General features: G+C 36.3%; 1 protein-coding gene across 12 annotated transcripts in view; it reads right to left on the bottom strand.

Moving 5' to 3' along the window:
- Positions 1 to 567: 567 nt before the first annotated feature.
- Positions 568 to 16,616, bottom strand: part of smash (smallish) — a 118,412-nt gene continuing 102,363 nt past the window's right edge. For 9 of the 12 annotated variants that reach the window (XM_070112841.1, XM_070112840.1, XM_070112844.1 and 6 more), the window contains 6 exons: positions 11,976 to 12,024; positions 10,701 to 10,792; positions 5,325 to 6,864; positions 3,790 to 5,257; positions 3,452 to 3,726; positions 568 to 2,185 (listed from right to left, as the gene is read on the bottom strand). In XM_070112841.1, coding sequence (XP_069968942.1) covers positions 1,998 to 2,185; positions 3,452 to 3,726; positions 3,790 to 5,257; positions 5,325 to 6,864; positions 10,701 to 10,792; positions 11,976 to 12,024 — 3,612 coding nt within the window. In that variant the 3' untranslated portion in view covers positions 568 to 1,997. Of the gene's footprint in view, positions 2,186 to 2,864; positions 2,959 to 3,427; positions 3,727 to 3,789; positions 5,258 to 5,324; positions 6,865 to 10,700; positions 10,793 to 11,975; positions 12,025 to 16,616 lie in introns of all 12 variants that reach the window. The other 3 variants (XM_070112847.1, XM_070112848.1, XM_014235618.3) reach the window with 3 other exon arrangements.

Genomic DNA, 16,616 nt, shown 5'->3' with positions numbered 1-16,616 from the left:
TAGTTAATATTAAGATTAATAGAAAATTTCATTCGCCAAACATCTTTGTGTACACTTAGATATTGAAAAGGTTTATTATAATAAATTTTGCAAGACAATTTTGTCGATTTTATTTAATTATGTGTTTACAACGAGTAAATATAGCACACCCATTTTTTTTGCAGAAAATTTTACAAAAGTAAACATTGAAAGAGTGAGAAATGTTAAAAAAGTGTGGGTACATGCATATGTATATATATAATACAAGGAGTTTTCTAGCATCAAATGTTGCAAGTAAAAATTCATAAATTCTAAATGCACTAAGCTAATAATACACCTTCAAAATTCCGATTTTCACATTTTTTATTTAGTTTTTCGTATCAATAGAATTTTTTGAAAAAAGTTAAATAAAACTATATTTTTGTTGATATATATTACATATATTATTTAAAATTTTTATCAAAATTTCAAATTTCATTAGAAATCTTAGCCTTTCCCAAAATAAAAAGCAATAGCAATATAAATGTGTTTTTATCCATGACTTCCTGGAAGCAAGAATAAATGCTGGAAAAAGAACCAAATCGACACTTTTAGTTTTGATTTTAGTGTTTTTATTATTTTTTATTGGTTGCACATAAAAACTATAAATAAATATATTCAGCGAAAAAAATATTTACACAAAAGTCATTAAACCTAATGTACATATGTATAGCATAAAATGTGTATGTATGTATAATTCTATGCATGTAATTTTTCACATTACACAAGGTTAAATAAGTTGCTTAAATACAAAGTGAAAATTTCATGTTCTCCTTTTTATCGTAAAAATAATTCAAGAAATAAGTTTTTAGTTAATATATAATATGTTACAATATCGATAAAAACCAAACAAGCCATAGTTTTGATTTTGGTTTTTAAGTGTATTCAGCGGAAAAAGATTTCAATGCTTTATTTATAATAGTTTTCACATTTCGATATTTTCATGTCAATTGACTTGTTCAGCTTTGTTTTAGATTTTTGCGCCTTAAGCACTTAGTTTAGCTCTTAAAACCATTGCTACTTTTATTCAACATTTATTAACAATCAAAATTTTCAAATTCAACATTCATTTAGAGCGTAAAGATTTGCCATAATGTTGCCATAAAGAGCCATAATATTTCTGCTTAAATTTGTAGATTTTTTCTTGCTTTAAGCACGATTATTAATATTAACGAATAAGCTGTGAATTTATTTACTATGACAGTCGGTGCTTTATGTGTGTACATCTGTAAGCATTCACACGCACGTATATATGTATGCCTATTAATTTTGTGTGTTGTAATTGGTTAAATTTTTCAACTAGATTTCTTTTGATTTTAACATTTAATAGTTTTAATATTGTATATTGACAGTTGCCACTACGTAACGATCGCGATGGACATTTGATAGTCGAAATAAAAGTATTAGCAAAAGTTTTAACAATTCATAACAGCACATTTGTATAGATATGCGTGTGTATATATGTATACTCGTATATATATATCTATTGCGTTATACACAAGTTATTGTAGAATTGGTTACTTCAAATTCCAGTTTTGTTTTCATTTCACTTTGTTTCATAAGCAATTAGCGCAAGCTTCTAATACATTCATACATATATGATACTAAATACGTTGTAAAATTCATTTAATATAAAATTTGAAAATTTCGTTACTTTTAAAAAGTGTAAATTTTAACAGTAAAATGTGTAAATATAAACATGAAAATTATTCAACATTGAATAATTTTCCATAATTCTAGCTTGAACTCAGCGCTGTTTGACTTGCATGCTGGATGTGGAGTTTTCGCTCCAATTCTTCATGGTTTTTGCATTAACGTCTATTTATGTGTGTTTGTATGTATATGTTTCTCTACAACTCCACTAGGATTTCGGTTCCACAAGGATGGCAGCTGATCACTACAGGCATGACCCAACTTCAGGATTTCCACTACTTTGCTAAACTGTTTTCACATTTTCCCCTCAGTTTCCTCAGACGCTCTCAGACGCAGCTGAATTTGATGCCATCATCGCTGGAGTAACAATTTTGGCAGTGTAATTTGTGGTTGCGCACGCGCACATCTGTTCCGTTTAGTCCGTCGCCGAGCTGCACGTGACACACGCAACACTTGAAGCAATTGATGTGGTAGAAGAGCAACAGCGATTCTATGATCATTGCGGCGCCGCGTCCTATTTCATGCGGGAGATTTGAAAAATAAAAATGTTATTGAAAATAAAAAATATTACAACTAAAAGGCGATAAAAGTGTTTTGTTGTTTGTGAGTTTTTAACTATAATAATTTCTTGAACGAATATCAAGAAGAAGGTTCTGGTATACATATTCATTATTTAACATTTATGAAATTATAATAGTTTTAACTTGTAATTAATAACCATTACTTTATGTAATCTTTATATATTAAAACAAATTATCTTACAAATATCATGTGGACTTAGCCACAGTCTTTTCTTTTTACTATTGAACGTGAGTGGTTCTGGGCTCGTAGAAAACGTGGGAATAATACATAAACCTTTATTACCGATAAGTAAAAAGAGAATCGTACAACCAAAATGTCTCTCGACAACTTTTATGAACCCGCTTAACGCATCTTGTTTGAATTGCGCCAATGTCAGACTCGTTAAACCTAAGCCTAAAGTAAATTTCCGCGTAACGTTGACGAAAAACGAGTCTAAAGATCGAATATTATTATAGATAAAGTTTAAGTCAAATTTGATCAGATAACAATTTTCTGTAAACTTTAAAATATGTGAAACTAATTCATACATAAAATGTTGATCAGAGACATCAGAGAGATAACTCTGATAACTTCTTTTATTGTGTGTATTTCAAAATCGTATTTGAACATACATTTATTTTCTTCGTCGTCAATATTACACCCAAACTATATATTTTAGAGCCTTGTGTACGTGCCGACAACTGGATTCCGTGCAGCCAGTGGTGTCTGCGTTTTGCGGAAAGGCATGTAAGGGAATATTTAAATTGAAATTCAAATAATGGTCAATAAGTAAAAAATCACTTAGTGTGTTATTACTAGCGATAAAATGTTTATTTAACTAATGGTGGTGAAGAAATAATATAAAAACACCATATTCATAGATAACACATATATATTTAGATATATCCTTTAAAATGAGGGTTAAAAATATTTGAGGATCAACTAAATTTACTTAAATTACAGCTATACTGAGGGTCGGGCGGAAACCTAATTATATTGGACATTGAGGGATGACTACTATTCACAATAATGATTACAAAATATGAGAAATTTTAAACCTCACAACGCCAACAAAAGAAGTTCTAAAGTTGTGATTTGAACAGTGAAGCTTTAATGCCATCTATGAGTATGCTCAATCCAACTAAATTTAATTACTTTTCGTTACTTGTAAGGAATTTCAAATGTAAACACTCACAACCAACGTAGTAGCAAATTTTACCTAATTCATCACCACAATGTGAACACTTTTTCTTGCCACTGACACTCAACACTTTGTCCTGTGGCTGCTGGTGCTGCGGCTGTGGGTGCTGATGAGCCGGCGAAGCGTTCACATTGACTTGTGGTGACATTGTGGTTAACGTCGAGCCGCTGAGATGTCGTTGATGTGTGGGCGTTACAGATTGCGATATCTGCTGCTGTTGGTGCTGATAGTATGTGGAGGCCGCATGAAGCGGACTCTTCTCCAAAGCAGTACTTTGGTTGTTATAGTCGAATCTAAGGGAAGAACGGTCTTTTGAATTAGAACTTTTGTAGATAGTTTCATTAGTAGGAACTCACCTCTTCCGCTCGCCGATACCCTTGCTCTGCACACGCTCCGTCAGTGTTTGTATGATGGAATCTGGTAGCGGTTTGCCATTGCCGTTGGAAACCGTTGCAGTTTTCATGCCAACGACGGTAACAGCGCTGCCATTTTGCTGATGCACCGATGTTGTGGCCGTCGAACCACCGCGTCGCTGCTGCTCTGCAATGCGTCTTTGCTCGGCCTCTTGCACGAGCCAATGGTTATTGTAGGCGTGATAAGGCTCCGGCATGGACTTACGTTTTTGCTGGTACGCCGAAAGCCAAGCGGGATCATTCGCCAAATTCGTGTCGTATGATTTGCGTTGCTGCACTTGCACCCAGCCGTCCGTGAATTTGGGTTTAGGTGTGGCACTGAGCGCATGCAGCGTATTTCGCGACATATTGCCCGGTAGTGCGGCGTGTCCATTTGATACGGCTGGCATTGTGGCATTAACTCCGCTAATGCTATTATTGCTGTCGCTGCTGTTGCTCAGATTTTGTGTTGATTGGTGTTGGTATTGGTGATTGTTCGGGTAGGCCGAGTGACCACGTGGCGCCGCTGTAGGGGTGGCGATTTTCACCAACGAGCCGCCGAAACCCTGAGCATTTAAGGCATGCCGCGATGCTATGAAGTCTTCGGTGCCATTGACGATCAGCGCATTGGCTGAAGTGCCCACTTGCATGGCACGCATCGGTTTTGTTGGTGGCATGGGAGGCAGCATATGCCGTTTGGAGAACTCTTGCAGGTCGGACATGGACTTGCGGTAATCAATGTCCACCTGATAGTACTGCTGTTCTATATTTGGTACATTTGCATAGATCTGTTGTGTTGGTTGCGCAGCCAATAGTGGTACGCCAAATTGCTGCTGTGTCGGTTGTTGCATGTTATGAGCGGCAATGGCATATTGTGGCACCGCCGTTTGGTAGGCTACAGTTGGACCGCCATTCGGTATTGGCAGACCACCTGCTAGCGACATACTTACGCCATTTAGGTCTTGTAGTGAACGTCGATTGGCAGACATAAGCATTTTGGCGCCATGTTGCAGTTCACGACGTGCCATATTTTCACGCAACATCAAGTTCTCGCGCTGGCGCTTCAACTCTTCCTGTTCCAGCTGCAGCAGCTCGCGTTCTACACGCAGGACCTCTTCTTGTTCACGTATCTTCTCCTCAATGGAAAGCATTTTGGCATTAGCGGTAGCGGTGGCCTCTGTCAGTGACTTTGTGGCAGCAGCAGCAACAGTTGCGGACTCAGTCCATGATTCGGCTGAGTTCCCCTTCACTGTTTGCAACAGTGGCGTCTGCGCGGCCGTTAGTAGTGCCTCATTCTGGTAGATTAGCTCGTTGGATTTGAGGCTGTGTGGTGGTGTATCGATTTGTCGATCGTTTTCCTCCGATGAGTTCGTGTAATGTTCACTGCTCTGACGTGAGTGATTCTCAGAGACGCCCGAATCGCGACTCTCGCCTGTTGATGGAAAATAGATTACTAGTTTCGCTTTATACACCTAGTACAAATAGCTTTCAGCACTTACCTGTGTCTGAACTATCGCACAGACCTGCCTTCAGGTACAATTGTTTTTCCAAACGTCGCTCTTCCTGCAACAGCTGCGCCATATCTGGTGGTGGTGCCACTGTCAATTCCAAATAGGTTTCCTCATCATCCAAGTTCGTGGTGTCAATGCCCAAGAAACTCGAACGTTTATTGCGCAACTCCTTCTTGATGCGTTTCGTCGAGTTCATGCGTTTGATGGGCGGCGAAGGATGGTCGGTAACCAGACCGTTGACATGTGTTAAACGTGATGAAATCGTTTCGTAGGTGTTGTCCGAAGACCACGTGTCTGTGTTATCGACGCTGTCCACATCGTCGAAAGGCGGCGGACTCTCGATGGGCGGCGGCGGTGGCTTCTCTTTCGGCGGTTCCAGCTTGAAGCCGCCAGTAAGTGCGGCTCCAGTACCGCTAGCCAAAGTGGAATTTTCCAAGCCGGTGTAGAAGACCTCGATATTTTCGTAAAGCGGCACAGGGCGCAAATGTTTAGGTGCATCGTAGTAGGGCTCGCTTGATTTGGGCACCTGATAGTAGGGTTCTTGTTCGGGCGGCGTCGTTGCGTTATTAGTCACCGTTTGCGGATCAACTGCTGCGGGTTTTGTGATTGTGGATTTTGGAGCTGGTGAGCTTGTTTCAGTTTGTTGTGTTGTTGCGGTTGTTGTTGTGATATTTTTAAAGTCCTCTGCTGTTGCAACTTGTGTTGAGGTTGCGGCAGCACTGGCGTTTTCACTGGCTGTGAGCGAATCGCTTGGTGCTGTTGTTGTTGTTGCCATTATACCGGCAGCTGTTATAATAGTTGTAGCATTAGCGTAAGCGTTGGTTATTTCAATAAAAGTATTGTCAAGATTTCTTTTGTTTTTGTTATCGCTAGCGCTATAGCTACCGCTGCTATTGTTATTGTTGTTGTTAGTCAATATATTACATAGCGAATTATTGGCAAACGAATTTTCAATATCATTACAATTACTACTATTGCTGTTATTTATTTGATTAATTTGTTTGGGAATATTATTATTTGCCATGTTGTTGTTGTCGTTCAACATGCTCGTTGGAATGATTCGCTTTGCTTCAACATCTACCTGTCGCGTAGATGCTGCCGAAATATTCTCGTAAATGGGCTCCTGCGAGATGAGCGCCTCGCGCCATTCCTCTCTTCCACCATCATCATCATTGTCAGTGTTCATAATATTTGTATTTGCATCAAATCGTTGTTGTTGTTGCTGCTTACTTTTGTGTTCCTTCTCTTCGTCGGTTTTGTTCGACGTATCCTTTGCACATAGTAATCCATCATTATTATTGTTGTTGTTGTGTTTTATTGCTGTTTCTGCTATCATTGTGGACATTGTTGCCGTCGCTATTGTTGTTGCTTGTGTTGTTGTTGTTGTTGTTGTTACTGTGTTGCTTGTATGATTACTTGCAATTGTGTTGGATGATTTGGTTTTTGCTTTTATTGTTGCTGTATCATTTATGGTGAATGTGGTATCTTTGTCAATTGCTTCCAGCGCCAATTCAAGAGCTTCGTTGATCTGCAGCCCAAATGTTGTTTGTTTTTGTTATTTTTTGGACGGAGTTTATGTTTTTTTGCAGCAATTTCATTAAAAGTTTTATTTATTATTTTTGTTTTTTATTTGTTATTATTGTTACCAAAATCAAAAATTTATAATTCATATTCATATTCATAGTCATTTCAATAATTTTTTTTTTTGTGAATTTCAAACGCAATTAAATGGTTTGAGACAAATTAGCCAGCAGTCAACAAGCACATGAGTATATGAAAAAGACGAAATCATGAGATCAATGTTAGTTAGTCCAATAAAAGTTTGTTTTCCATTAATTTATTCAGCAAATTAAGAACTTAAATTAAATTATTGCAATTATTATCTCAAACAAGTAATCATGCAGTCATTAATAGGTTAATGTTGCATGCAAAAAGCCAAAATAAATTAACTAAATTTGTTTAAAATAAGTCTTGAATTAGCAGTTGTGGACGAACAAATATTTGTATGAATAGCTGGCCGGGTATATTCAACTAAATAAGAATAAAAAGTGGCTGGTTGGTTGTTCCACTTGGTATGCGAATGCTTATGGCCACATATTTCATTGAAACAAAACTACAAGTATATTATATATACACATATTTACATACATACATACATATATGGAATTTTTTTAAATCAATGCGGCTGCTACGTGAATGGAAAAATGTAAGAACAGTATGTACATAGTAGGAAAAGAGAGTGAAAAAAGACAAACACACAAAGAAAGATAAAATTTGACTTTAAAAATGTAATTAAGAATTTAGAAAAATTAATTCACAATTCATTATATTAAATAATGAAAGTATATAGTTGATAACACTCACGTTGAATGTAAAATCGCATGAAATTTTTAATTCGTTTATTAATATATCAAGCAAGACACACAACCGATAAGTAAAATGAAAGTATATACCATATGAACATGTTAACAAATTCATATATGTAGACAAGGATAACAGCCAAGTCGACTAAGACACAACTCACGTTTCACTCATATATACCATATAAGCAATCCTCTTTAATGTAGCGTCTTGAGTGAATGTAAATAACTAAAACATAGAATCTGAAATTAATGATTTGAGCGCGCTATGCAAAAATATTAATAGTAGTAATAGAGTTCAGCTGTTTTTATTGTACTTGTGACAGCAGTTGTATCTGTCGCGGCATTCATTAAACTGGTCTACAGTGGTTTTGTTGCGCTAGATATAAGATCGATTTTGGATATATTTGGCTTCCACTTCATGACACTATCAATGATTTTGTAAGATTTACTTTCGTTTATTTTATATACCCTCCCTTTCACTCCCACTGATGAATTGTAATGAATTTGGAGGCATCATGAGTTTCTGAGGGTATGCGAACTATTTTGAAAGGCAAAGGGACATTTGGTTGCCTTTAGGTTTGGATATCTCCACGCTTGATCTTTATTTAACCCTAAAACCACGTGATGTTTATATGCGCGAAAAAGGAGTGCAGAACGCTAATTATAATTGTAAAAATACAGTTTAATTACTATAAAGCCGATAATTGGTCAATATTTAAGAAGCGCAAATATCATAAACAAGAGCACTTTCAAAATTTCTTGAATAAATTCGTTATCTGAACACTTGAAACCATTAAAATTTGCTAAGATATCCAGGGCAACAAAAAAAAAAATTAATTTTTTGTAGAATATCATTAAAATTTTCCGGAAAGTATTGCTTTAGGCAATTTAACCCTAACCTAATGGTTAAAATACTTAACCAAAATATGCACGACTGATATCGCATTTTATAGGTATTTATTCAATCTGACAAATTTTTGCTTTTTTCAAGTCCTCCATTTTCGCCGCACAGTGTAATACATATATTATGTATGTAGAAGCAAAATCTTTTCGGTTTCCGACAATAAACTCACAATATCGGTTTTTAATAATTTTGTTTACAAATCTATGTTTAATGTTTTTTACAGTTTTGCTTGTGTGAAACTCTAGGCACACGTACACTCTACGTACATCTATACTAATATTATAAATGCGAAAGTCCGTTTGTTTGTTAAGCTTTCACGCAAAAACTACTTAACAGATCATCATGAAATTTTGTACATATTCTCTTAGAGGTGTCAGAATGAACATAGGATACTTTTTATTACAAAATTTATAAATTTTTTACGGATTAAATTATTTTGGAAGATTATATATGTTTGGAAAATAAATTTAAAAATTTTGAAATTGAAAAAAAAAAAAATTTGGCAGAAATGATTGTTTGTCGAAAAAATTAAAAATGAAAGAAAACATAAATGTATAAAAAACGTAAATCAGAGAAATAACACAAATATTATTCCAAGCCAAGCAATAAAATATATTATTTCTATTGATCCGTTTCTACTATAATGATATCTGATACTTATTTGATGGATTCGATGCGAGCGAAGCCGCCGGTAAAAGCTAGTAATATATATTGCACAAATTTAGTACATAGATAATAATTTATAGTGCAATGAGGGAGAAGAGTGGCAGCTAATTCGCATTCATTTGTCCAGTTAGCATTAGAAAACGTTCCAATTAAAAGAGACTTAGTTTTACCTTTTGCTTTTATTGCTGGCCACGGGTCACGTAAGTTCAGTTAAAAGCTGAGATTAAATCAATACTGTAGTGTGCGCAATTTAGAAAGCTTTTAATCAATTAAAATATGTGCGTCTGAATAACAGTATGTGCAATTGTAGCACGATTATGTAACCATATACATACCCATGTACAAATGCATATATGTATGTATGTATAGGCAATGCAGATGAAATACATAATCACTCCGTCTGTCTAACATTTCCTTAATTTTGTTGCTGGGTGGTTTTCTCCGAATGCCTGTTCATACCTTAATTTTTATGAGATAAAATTAGCATTTGTGCCTTTACTTCTGTGTGAAATATAGATTTGTGGCCTAATTTCTGTTGTCGCAAGGAATAAAAGGAAATTACGACTTTTGGGTTTCAATTTGTTGTCCACTAAATTTCTTACATAAATCGAAATTCACCTAAAGTTTCAGCGTTCACGCCACTATTATCTGGCTGAGGTGAAGTTCCCGGTATGCAATTAATCATGAATTTCCATTTTAAATCGTTATCTTGGTAGTTTAATCATACAATCGTTCGATTGGTCTCACTGATGGACTACCTATTTACTTACTTAATTACTAACGGAATCCAGATGATTGCAACGTTAAAATTTTATTGCATTCGGCGAACAGATTGTAAGTTTCATAGCACTTTTATTTACCTCAATATCGTTATCGTGTCCACGATAAGAGCAATAATTAATAAGCCCGTATTAATTTTTAATGAAATGTTCTTGAAATCTTGGTATTTACATTTGGGAATCGGCATGTGGTTTTTAAATATTCTGTATTCTTTTAATCTAGTTTTATTTGTTTAACAAACAAAAATGGCAAAATAAACTCATGTATGACAGCATATTTGGTTCTACGCTAAACGGAAGGAGTGCTGATTGTCTGAATATGGTTAAAAACTTGTACAGTTGTGTTTAGGCAAGTATTGCTGATGAAGAACCTTCTTCACTTCGATGTTTATTATACTCGTATGAGTTTGAGAGGGAAAACGAATGTGTTTCTGTAATATTGTGAACCAAGCCTAACACTCAAAATGTGAAAGTGAATTTATGTTTAAGTATTATATATATGAGCTACTTTAAGTGAAATAATATAAAAAGAAATTGACTAATTAGATTAAGTTGCGATGTCTCTAATTGCTGCCTGAGGCACTGGCGTACAAGCCTACGAATATATCCTGAGTTAAGTCGACACAAAAACTGGAAATTTTATACCGCTTACCATTGGTTTGCGATCCATCACATGTAAAGAAGAGAAGCGCTGTAAACTTTGGCATATAAAGGTTTCTCGTGGTTGCTTTACTGCACGTAAACCTAGAATGTTACACTTGTCTTAATAGGATAACCCGAAATTTGGCAAAACTTTAAATATTTGCAATTTCGTAAGCCAATGAGAGAAGACACTACACTGCTGCTGGGTGTTTGGTATTTGACTGAGAGTGTTTCGCGCGATTTGGCAATATAATTACAGTCGCACAACGGCGACGACAGTTGGAAGGTGACTGACTGATGCGGAGAATGCATGTATGGAACTAAACTATATCAGTGGGCCATTAAATGGGCATTTAGATAAAGCAACTGCGTTGTTGACATTTGACAAAACAAATAGAAAAATGCAACAACAACACTAAAAATAATATGGAATAGCCTTTGTTCGTAATGGCAAATGTAATGAAATTAACGGCGACAAAAAGTCAACAAGAATGAAGTGGAAACAGTGCGAGCGTCAAAAAATGCAGCACATAGGTAAGGTTGTGGATCTTTGTATGTATGTAGCCGAAGAAGTGTGTGTGTAAATGAGCTTTTGAGGTTGCTGAAAAGGTTATTGCTGCTGGTGTTTCTTATTATTTCCAAATGCGCCCACAAGTATGCTAGCGGTAATAATGAAGGCGGCTCATGCGCCTCACAGTAGACAATAGCTTTTAAAGTATACCGATTTCAGTATTTAGTCGCTGATTTAATGAATGTTGCACTTTTACGTATGTCATGTTTGTTTCTACATTATTTTATATTATGTCTGTAATGGCTCGTGCTACGCGCCTTTTAGCTAATGCGTCTATATGCGACATTAAATGGTCACCGGGGTTCAGTGCGTGCAGCCACTAAGTAGATTTCCACCATTACAGACATGACATTTGACTTTCGAAAAAAAATCGGTTAAATGAAGGCAAGCATACGAGAGTATATACATAGGTACGTGCGGGTGGGCTAAGAATGAAGAATGGTGCGATTGCGATTTCAAAGGCATGCAATAAGGCGTAAAAGCAGCTACATGTGTAATGAAAGAAAAAGAGACACAACAACAACAAACTAAACAAAACGAACAGGCAAATACAAATAATTAACAAGTGGGACAATATACCACATATTGTACGAAAATTAAACAGAAATTGGAAATATGCGGCAAAACAAAGGGACAGCGACAAAACGACACAAATAACACAAATACAGATAGAGACAAACAGACAAATATTCGGTTTTCATTCAAATTTCTTACCTTTGGCATTGCACAGCAGTTTTTGCTGGCATATATTATGCAAATTTAACTACTTTATCGGAAATATATGCGAGCAGTCGACATTTTTTACAGAAATATACACCAAATGAGTGAATATTTTTTTTAAATATACATATATTTTTTTCGGCACGAAAATCGGTCAATTCAAAGGTATTTTTTGTAAGCGAAACAATGCGCAGCAGAAGTCGGAGCAATATGCGAGCGACAGTTGAATTTGCATTTGTTTAAGATGTTTTAAAGCGTTGCAGATAATAGCAAAGTTTTGTTTGGTTTCGATTGTTTTGTAGCATACATTTTGGCGTTTAACGAACGTACATACGAGCGAACGAGCACGTTATATGCGCAGGCATGTAAAGAGAGACACAATAAATATACATGTTTGCATGTATTCATATATGTTTATATGGATAGCTATAAATATGTATATACACATATGTATGCAATAAAATACGTTATAATATTATATCATAGACTTCATCTGTAGGTGGGTAAGTACACATATAAAAGTGACCACATGTGGGCGTGTGTATGTATATGAGCAGTACATATATAATTCGGTGCAACTCAATTAGCTTATAATTCAATTTAGATAAGATTAATTTTCCTAATATTTAGTTAATGGAAATTATAGCGTACTTGGTTAGTACTCTTCACAAAAATCCACAAATATACAAAATATAAATAATTATATGCATAAATATCACTTTGGCATTTGATATGCGCTGATTTTCATCAAGCTTTAAAATAGAGGGCAGTTAAATTTGAAAGACCTAAGCGATTTAAGGGGAGATTCCTGAGTTTTCAAATTTAGCATATTACAGTTACGAATTGAATTTCCATATAAAATCTGATTATTACAGATCTCAATGGTTTCTATTTGTCTACCTCAGTCGAATTGAATCTTTTAATTTAACCTTTGTTGGACTTTAACGTTAAAATCTATCCTAAAACATAGAATTTCAGATCAATTGGCCGTGGCAATTCGAAAATATATTTTAATATATTTAAAAAAAAACCTTCAAAATTTCGATTCGGAATAATAAACTAAAAATTTGAGCTAATAAATACTGAGAAATGTTGAAGTCGCGTACATTCTAGTATTCCGACTGTTGAACCATTAATTTATGACTAGCGGTAATTCACGAAAAATCTAGTTTCGAAAAAAGAAAAACCGAAGAAAAATAAGAGAGAGTTAAACAAAAGCAAACAGGATACAGTACAACAAAATTAAAATGAATTGCAGTAAATAATACTCATAATTAAGAAACGGATAAACTATTAATCAAATAAAAATTTGTTCCAAAAAAATTAAAATACAACCTGCCAAACGATTTCATGAATACACTGTGTGCGGTAAATGCATTCTCTCTCAATTGTTTAACGATCACTTACTGTAAAATCTATACGTCACATTTATTATTCTTAATTGGAATTTTAAATTCTTTTTTGGAAGTTATAAGACTAGGCTGCTAGTTAAATTCTAAATATAGGTTTGCGAATTTATGATTAGCGAGTTTTTACTGTATTCAGATTTCGATTCGAAATACTCACTGCACACATTTTAACAGTGTCACACAAAGGTACATTTAGAGCTTTTAAAAACCAAATTAAAAAAATAAAAATTAAGCATAAAAGCGCAAAAGCTTAGATTCAAAAGAATTCACCACTCCCATAAAGCTTTCTGAAAGTCAGAGTTGAGGCACACTGATTGCCATTAGCGTAGTAATGAAAGAAACGAGGAATGCGGATAAAAATGTGTGTGAAAATGATTATGAGAATATGATTGTAGCAAATGGGAAAAATGCAAAAATGTGTGAATAGTGAAATAAAGAAAAAACTTTTTTCAGTTTTTAGAAAAATAATTACAATGAAAACGGTTTATTTTGTTGCATATTTGTTTACTGTTACATAGTATACATTTCTTTTGATATTCAATCATAGTGGTTATGCGACAAAAATTTAAGCGCTTCGACATTAAATAACTAAACATTTATAAAAAATATGAAATTAAAAAGAGAACTTATAGCAGATGTATTTTAGAAAAACGAGTATTTATAGATTTCGTTTTCGCATTTTTTCAAATTTAACTTATTGTGTCTAAAAGTTGTGGCTTCTGAAAATGAGCGAAGTTACAGAATATATTCGAGTTTTGCAAAAAAGTTTTACTATTATAAAATGAATAAAAAGTTCTTTACGATACATTTACAGAAAATAATTTACAAAAGAATAACTGTGAGTAGATTCAGTCAAAGAAACGAACGAGCTTGTGGTCGCACGATTGAGTGTGTGAGTGGGGTTGAACGACTGAACGAGAAATTAAATTGTTTTATTTTAATCTAACAAGTGTTCTTGTGAGTAGTTGTAGAGACTGAGAAACTTTGAAGTAACTTTAGTTAAAATTGGCAGATACTCAGAGCTTTTAGAAAGAGCTTCTTCAAATGAAATACAGAAAATGTAATTTTAGCTTAGAATCATTAAAGCTTATTGGGGGTTGTAAGTTTGAGGCCCAGAAAATTCATTATATGCATTAAAGTTTAAGACGCGGTTTTAGAGAAGCATAAGCTCGCTACAAGCGTATCGGAAAAAATTATTTAAATTTTACCAATTTTTGTATTATAGTATATTTGAATGACAATGAAAACATTTGAGTAGTACCGAGGCAGAATTAGCTCTTGGGGATCATCATTAACAAATAACAACCCTATTTTACAGTGTCGACACTCGTAACCCCGTTTACGCTTGCAGCACTCTCCGTCGCTAACTTATTCAACTCATCGTCTAACATATCGTTGATTTCCTGCACCAAAGCCTGTTCGCTGTTGCCCTCCTCAACAATTTCGTCCGTGGTGATAGTCTTTGTTATTTCGATGTTGACAGGCGCTGGCGTCTGCGGTAACGGTGGTGGTGGCATATCATCTGAAGGTATATAGAATTTCGAGTTTTCCACAGTGATTATCTCGTCCACCTTCACTACGTCTTTATCGGTCACTGGTGCCACATCCACCGTTGTGCTCGTTGCAGTTGGTGCAACCGTTGACGCGTTGTCGTCGCCAAGTCCGAAATTCTTCCGCAAGAAGTCAAATATATTTTTTGTTTTCTTTGTGTTTGGATTTGATATAGCTTTTGCGCTTGCTTTAGTTGTGACGGTTGGTGATGGCGGCGGAGTGGTGGTGGTCACCTTAATTTGTGTCTCAACCACGTGCAGACGCCCAACTATCATATTTTCATCTACAGATTCAGGCGTGGGTGGCCCACTGCTCTGTTTCAGTACTGGTTTGCCTGGCTGATCGGCCTGATTCATGGAGTCCGAGCCGCTGATGCAGCAGGGTATCGGTTTAGGAATTTTGGACTTGCGGTGTAAAATGGGTGTGCCGTTGTTTTTGCTACTGACGACGACTGGTAACACCGACTTTAAGTGGCTACTGTGCAGACGTTCTTCGGCGATGATGCGCTCGCAGGTTTCAATCAACGCACGGGAGTGTGCGGCTCGCGCAGCCATTATTGGCGAGTTCGGTTTGGAGCTGGGATGCGAGTTATTTGATTTTGAGTTATTTGCAGTGGACGCAGACATATTTGGGGTTACTGCTATGTTCTTTATTGTGTCGGGTGTGTCCGGCGTGGTGGCTATACTTTTTGCAGATGTCGGTGTACTGGGCGGGCTCCGCTTGTTTGGCGATTTTGCTAAGAGACCGTCACAACGACGCACTTGTTCGGCGGTTACTTCTTCGTAGCCTGTTAATGGTACCTGGTCGAAAGGTGGTAGATCATTTAGGTTAATCTTTTGACAGATTTTCTCTTCTACCGTCTGTTGCCGCTGAGTCTGCGGTATCGTTGACTTGAGCACAATCTCAGCCGGTTTACCAGAGTCATCACATTCGCGTACCTTTTTCGGACTGATGTCGGAGTAGAATGTGCAAGGAGGACGCCTGTTAGGGGGTAAATCATTCACGTCAAGCTTGTCACATGGCGAATCATCAACCGTCTTCTGCCTTCTGGGCAAGAATGAGCTTGTGGGTTCAAAAGAGTCGAGGAAGTTGCTGCAAAGTGCCACATCAGTGGGCGAGAGCGGTGAATGTGGCGATGCTGGTGGTGTGGCCAGCTTAAAGAGTGTAGACACATTCGGTTTGCACGCCACTAGTGGAGGCATTTCAGAAGGCATTGTTATAACGGGTGTTAATGAGTCATTGGGCTTTAAAGGATCGCCAGCAGAGCTCACAGCCGCTGCTGACTTATTTGCGCAGTATGGGGTGGCGCGTACAAGCGGTAAAGGTTTAAGAATTGAGCGATTCAACTGATCGCTTTTCTCAACTTTAAATGGGGGTGAGTGTATCTGGGCTGTGGTTTCGAAAGGGCCTGTGTAAGCAGTGGAGTCACTTGAAACCGTTGATGTTTCAGAGATAATAGAAAGTTTTTTTAATTCATCTGGGTTGGGCGATGCTAGTGTTAACTCGGCTGTTACCATCGTTTTGGCTTGCGGTTCCTGCTCTAATCTACTATTTGCTTTTGTTGCCTCTTTCACCACTGCAGTAGTTTCCCTGCTTGTGGGTGAGTTGAAGAAATTTCTTTTTGCTGGTGTGGGCGACTGTGGTGGCGTTTGCGGTATGCGACTGCGTGGCAAAG

Source organism: Bactrocera oleae, chromosome 2, assembly GCF_042242935.1.
Source record: "Bactrocera oleae isolate idBacOlea1 chromosome 2, idBacOlea1, whole genome shotgun sequence".
In the NCBI taxonomy this organism is placed as follows: Eukaryota; Metazoa; Arthropoda; class Insecta; order Diptera; family Tephritidae; genus Bactrocera; species Bactrocera oleae.
Note: the sequence above shows the minus strand (reverse complement) of the source record. Positions and strands in the feature narration are given on the sequence as shown.